Raw genomic sequence first — 6,000 nt, 5'->3', positions numbered from 1 at the left:
AAAAGATACTGTCACAGAAAGGACTGGGAAGATATTCAGTTTATTAAATATTCTGAATGTCTGACCTATCAGATACATCATCGCAATATCTAAATATCAAATCACATTTCAAAGTCAAATTTAAATACCTGGATTTCTTCTTTGCTTTTTTCTAACAATGGCAACTAAGACCATTCTATATCTTATTAGTTTCTTCAGTCCTTAGAATAGTTTTTTTTAAATGATGGTCAAAGAATCTTCAAGTAGTTATCTTCAACTTTTTATCAATAAAAATTTATGTTCTTAAGAGATATGCTTGTAATTCATATACTTGATATTATTCAATGGTATTTTATCTGTAGAAGGAAGAGGGAAATCAAGTTTCAGTGAATATTAGAAAACTGTTTAACCTTTACTCATTTGCTGCCTCCTGTCCTCTGACATGGTACGTAAAGCTCTCTAGGTTCTATATTTGCTACTAGAGACTAAGTACTGCTTTTATAATGTTGCGATGTAATCAAGATCATATTTAAAGATCAAAGCAGTTGTGATCAATGGAGCTTGGATACTATATGTAGGACTTCATCTCGGCAAATAGTTACATTCAAAAAACATCCATGTTCAATGAATCCAAATATTTTTTTTCTGATATCCTTCAGGAAAAGACCATTGATATTCACAGTGAATTGCAACATTTCTCTCAAATCTCTTTTTCCATCCTTCTCCTTCTCCACTTCTCTTGATTCCTCTACTCATGTAATAACTCATAACAAACTTACTGTTTTCTATATACTGGGCACTGTTCTAGGCACTTCACACTCCATTCAGTGATGACACCATTGGGCAACAGGATAAAGCTAGAGTGAGAATTGAAGTAAAGAACCTGGGAAAGCAGGTTATAGTAAATCAGGACACATAGTCCGTAAGCTAGTCTTCTGTGTTTTCTTTTTCCTTCCCCATGACCTTCTGCTCTTTCCTTAATATAGTTCCAGTTGCCATCTCAGTAGCAACACTAATGGGGATAGAGATGATCTGTCATTGAGCTTATGAGAAAGGATTCAGATGGTAAAGAACTCAATGTTTTATAGTTATTATTCTCAACAATATTATTTTGCTCATTAAGTAAGTACTCAATAATTTTTGTTTTCTGGTTTTCAAACCATAGTAATATTATGATATCATGATCTTTTTTCTTTTTTTTTTCCCCAAAATGAGTGCCATATACTTCCAGGATGAACACCACCAGTGCTAGGGGGAAAACATGTATGCATCCACTTTGCCCCTAAGCCAGACTGATCCAGTATCACACTTCAAGAAGAAAATTCTTGATCATTTTTCAACTTATAGTACTCCAACATACTTTGCTATTTACGGTCCTTAGCCTTTTTGAAGTGCTAAATTCAAAGTGCTTTTTCAATTAAACTTAATACAGATGAATTTTGAGCAATTTTTGAGAGCTTCAATTTTTTTGTGATCATGAGAGCCACTGTGGTAATTGTAAGAATTAAGACTGAAAAAATAATATCAGCTTTTAATATTTAACAACTTAAGATTAGAGACCAAACAAAATTCAGTTTAATCTTATAAGCACAGATATGGTCACAGAGTTTTTAAAACAAGTGTTTATATAGCACTGGCCTTGCAAGTAACTGTGGGACGATTTCAGAAATTCTACGAAAGTTTCTATTCTTCCTTTGCTTTCTTGATTTCCGAAATACAAATAAATTCTAATTCGAATAATAGGTAGAGGTTACTTTTTGGTTTTTTTTTTGCTTTTCCTGAATGGATTTTAATAGGGAGCAAATGAAGAGAAAGAACTACTTTCATGGGGGAAAAAATTAGGACAGACAAGGCTTAATGACACATGACCCACTAAAAATGTTTAGGGGATCCCCAAATCAACAAAGTAGTGATTCATTGATTTAAAAGTGGCAGATTTTTTTTTTGAGAGGGCGAGTGTGGTCTTTTTATCTAACATTTGACCAAAATGTAAATTAGTGGTGTCTTAAATCCATATTGGGGAATATTTGCTCTCTTTCAACTCCAGTGCCATGAACTACTGCAAAACATTTGATAGTTATATCTACACACTGAAATTCCTTAAGTGCACGTCAAAATTTTGACTAATAAGATAACTCCATAGTGACACAAAATAATATTATTTTTAGTTTTAAAGACAAATAATAAATCTTTGCATGTCTTTTATTTGGAAATAAAAGAAAATAAACATTATCAGGTAGGTGTCGATTAACAAGTAGAATATCTGAGTAGATAGCAGATGTCAATATCTAATATTTACTTTCTATTTAAAAAATTAAATACCTGTATTTTATTTTCACATTTGACTCCAGAATATCCAGTGCGGCAAGAACAGACGTTGGGAAATACACATCTGCCTCCATAAAGACATTTTTGATTGCAAATTGCTGCAATACACAAATTTTTACAATTACCATTTTTTGACACAAATGCTTGTGGCATATTCTAGTCCAGTAGTCTTAGACCATTCAACAACTTGGCTACAAAAATAGTCATAAGAATCTATGAATGACCAGCTGCACTCCCAGCTTCATGCAACCAGAGCGTATACACACACACACACACACACACACACACACACACACACACACACACACACGCAAAACACCCCAAACACAACACAGCAGTTTTACAATGTCTATACAGACATTATTAAAGAAAACAAAATTTTCATTGGTTACATTTTAAAGCATTTAAAATGTATCTTTTTGTTTTCTTTAGAGAGGAGATTCAAGTCAGTAAGAAGATAGCATTCATAATTTTCTTTTTAACAATTTAGCAAAAATTTGAAAGAGACCAGTGTATGGAAAAACAGACAATTTTATATACCATTATTAGAAGTTTAAAGTGAAATAATTCTATTGGAAACATCTTAAAGGTTTTCACACAGTTTGTACTAGAAATGTTTTCCTTAAAATCCCTCCTAGTGAAATTTTAAAATACCTCTATCTCAATATATCTCTATTATCTATCTATATCTATCTATATCTATCTATATCTATCTATCTATCTATCTATCTATCTATCTATCTATCTATCTATCTATCATCTATCTATCTATGTACTCACCCACAGAGAGAAAATTCTTATAATAGTAATAACTAAAATATTCCACAGGGGAAAGTTCAAGTGAATTATTGTGTTTGTATTATGGAACTTAATACATCATTTAAAACTTGTTTTTAAGAACATGGAAATGCTTTTAAGTAATATTGGGTGAAAATAAGCATAATATAAAATTATATACAATATTTGTTTTTCATGGGAGAATTATCTGCTTTAATAGATCATATTAGAAACTGGCATAATTCAAGATAATATTCCCTTTGGTATAAATGCAACATTGAAAGGTTATGTTTCATCAGGATTGTTGTGTACGGTTGGGCAGGTTGTGTAATACACAAAGCTCCACAGCTAAAGAAGCACTGTTCACATCATATATTTGAATATTTATTAAATAATTTTCCTGAAGATGGCAGTAAGGCATCGTGTTCAAATAATGTCATCAATATTTAGACAGTTTCTGGATAGTTAGAAATAAAGTATTTTGAGCAAGGGGACTTTTAAAAATATGCATAAAGGGGGAGGAGCGTTTGAGATTTGCTCCTTGGTGTATGTCACCAGTTTGGCTTAAATGAACTATTATAAATATTCTCCACAGATTTGGACGTTTCTTATATTGACATTTTCTTGGTCTAGTGCATCAGGATTCCAAAGAAGTCCACCCAGGACCACCCTGCGAACCTGGACCCAGTGCTAGATACAAGGAAGGGCTCAATGTGCCCCACCGGCTCCCTGCTTCGCACTGGTTGAACTTGGGTGAGTTTCTCTCAGAAATCCAGGCCTCCTTGCTTTAAATAACAGGCCATGACATTGAGCTGTTCTTAGAAAACCCTTGAGGTGGATAAGGGTTGAGATTAACCCAGTGTAAGGAAAAAAATAAATGGGTTGCTGGTTTTAATTTAGGCTTTTGTGTGTGTGTGTGTGTGTGTGTGTGTGTGTGTGTGTGTGTGTGTGTGATTTTCTTTTATTTTTTAGTATATTTTTCAGTTACAGTTGACATTGAATATTATTTTACATTAGTTTCAGGTGTATGTCAGCGGTAAGACATTTATATAATTTATGCAGTGATGCCCCTGATTAGTCTACTACCCACCTGGCACTGTATACATAGGTGTTGCAATATGATTGACTGTATTTTCTATGCTGTACTTTACATCCCCGTGACTATTTTGTAATTGCTAATTTGTATTTCTTAATCCCTTTACGTTTTTCACCCAGCTCCTCAACCCCCATCGCCTCTGGCAACCATTAGTTTTTTTCTCTATATCTATGAGTCTGTTTCTGTTTTGTTTATTTATTTATATTATTTATTTATATTATTTATTTATTTATTTATTTATGAGTCCACTGGCAAGAAAAAGCAGGCTAGCCTGAAGTTTAGCTCTCCAATCTAGGGTTCAGAGTAAGATTTAAGGGGTTTCAGCATTGGACAATGTACCCTTCGCTTCTAAAAGGGTTCCAGCATTCAGTTTCAGGTTATGTCCTGGTCCTTTGGTTCCAAGGGGAGGGGGTGGGGGGAGCAGCGAAGGGTTCACAAGTGTTACTAGTGAGTGATGTTCATAAGTGTTACTCAAGAGTATTGTGTCCAAGGCTTAAACTTTAGTTCCAGGTCTTATTAGAAACAGGACTGGACCACTTTAAGCTGGTTCTGCAGTTACAATTTTGTAAAATGAGAATAACAGTGTTTTTCCAAATATAATTACCTAGGCTGAATGACTGTAGCCTTATATATAGGAAGCAAACAGTTATTGCCATCTATACTTCCCATCTATATGGAAAAGTGAACTTCTGATGTCTCCCTGCCAACATCCCCCCTTTTAATGACAATTCCATCCTTCCAGTTTTTCAGGCCCAAAGCTTTGACTCCTCTTTCTCTCACCCCTCACATCTAATCTGTCAGGAAACCCTTTTGGTTCTACCTCCAAAATATGTGCCGATTCCCAAAGCCTCCTGATGGGCTCCTTGCACTCCTCCTTGCTACTTCCAATTTATCTCAAGCAGTCTGAGTGAGGCTTTTAAATGTCAGGTCAGGTTACTTCTCTTCTCAGAATACTGCAGTGGCCCCTCGATTTCACTCAGAGTAAAAGCTAAAGTTTTTACAGTGGCCTCCAAGAGCCTATGTGATCTGACACTTCTCCACCCTCCTCTTACCTCTCCAGCCACATCTCTTGTTACACTCCCTGCTCCCTTATCTTAGCCCAATGGGCCTTCATGCTCCTCGAATACACCAGACATACCCCTTGACACCTGCTGTTCCCTTTGCTTGGAATACTGTTCCCTCAGGTACCGTCTTTCATTTATTTATTAAAGATTTTTATTAAAAATACAGCTAATATACAACATTATATTAGTATTGGGGGCACACAATAGTTATTCAACATTTATATTCAACCTAAAGAAGTAATCACCATGATAAGTCCAGCAACCATCTGACACATACTATGCTATCACAATATCATTGCCTGTATTGTCCATGCTGTACATTACATCCCCGTGACTTATTTGTTTCATACGTGGAAACGTGGACTACTTATTCCCCTTCAACTTTTCCCTGTTTTAAGTTTTTTTAATTACACTTGACATTCAATATTATTTTATACTCATTTCAGGTGTATAACAGAGTGGTTAGACATTTATATTAATGTAATTTAAGAAACAATCCCCCTGACTAGTCAGTCTAGTACCCACATGGCACCATACATAGTTATTGCCATATCATTGCCTATGTTCCCCGTGCTTTACTTTACATCCACATTACTATTTTGTAAGCACCGTATTTTGCCATGTATGAGCACTTTTTTGCCCAAATTTGTGAGGGAAAAATAAGGATGTGCATCATATAGGAAGTACTAATTACCTATCTATATGAATGTTTTTAATTCTTTTATTCATGTTTATGAGTTAAAAGTGTAACTCTCG

General features: G+C 34.6%; 1 protein-coding gene across 1 annotated transcript in view; it reads right to left on the bottom strand.

Annotated features, from left to right (window-relative positions):
* Positions 1-252: 252 nt before the first annotated feature.
* Positions 253-6,000, bottom strand: part of VWDE (von Willebrand factor D and EGF domains) — a 78,466-nt gene continuing 72,718 nt past the window's right edge. Inside the window, exons 29-30 of the mRNA XM_033088539.1 lie at positions 2,302-2,405; positions 253-335 (exon numbers count right to left, since the gene is read on the bottom strand). Of these exons, the coding sequence (XP_032944430.1) occupies positions 321-335; positions 2,302-2,405 (119 nt within the window). The 3' untranslated portion in view covers positions 253-320. The remainder of the gene's footprint in view (positions 336-2,301; positions 2,406-6,000) is intronic.

Source organism: Rhinolophus ferrumequinum, chromosome 20 (genome assembly GCF_004115265.2).
Source record: "Rhinolophus ferrumequinum isolate MPI-CBG mRhiFer1 chromosome 20, mRhiFer1_v1.p, whole genome shotgun sequence".
In the NCBI taxonomy this organism is placed as follows: Eukaryota; Metazoa; Chordata; class Mammalia; order Chiroptera; family Rhinolophidae; genus Rhinolophus; species Rhinolophus ferrumequinum.
This window is presented reverse-complemented; position numbering and strand designations above follow the sequence as displayed.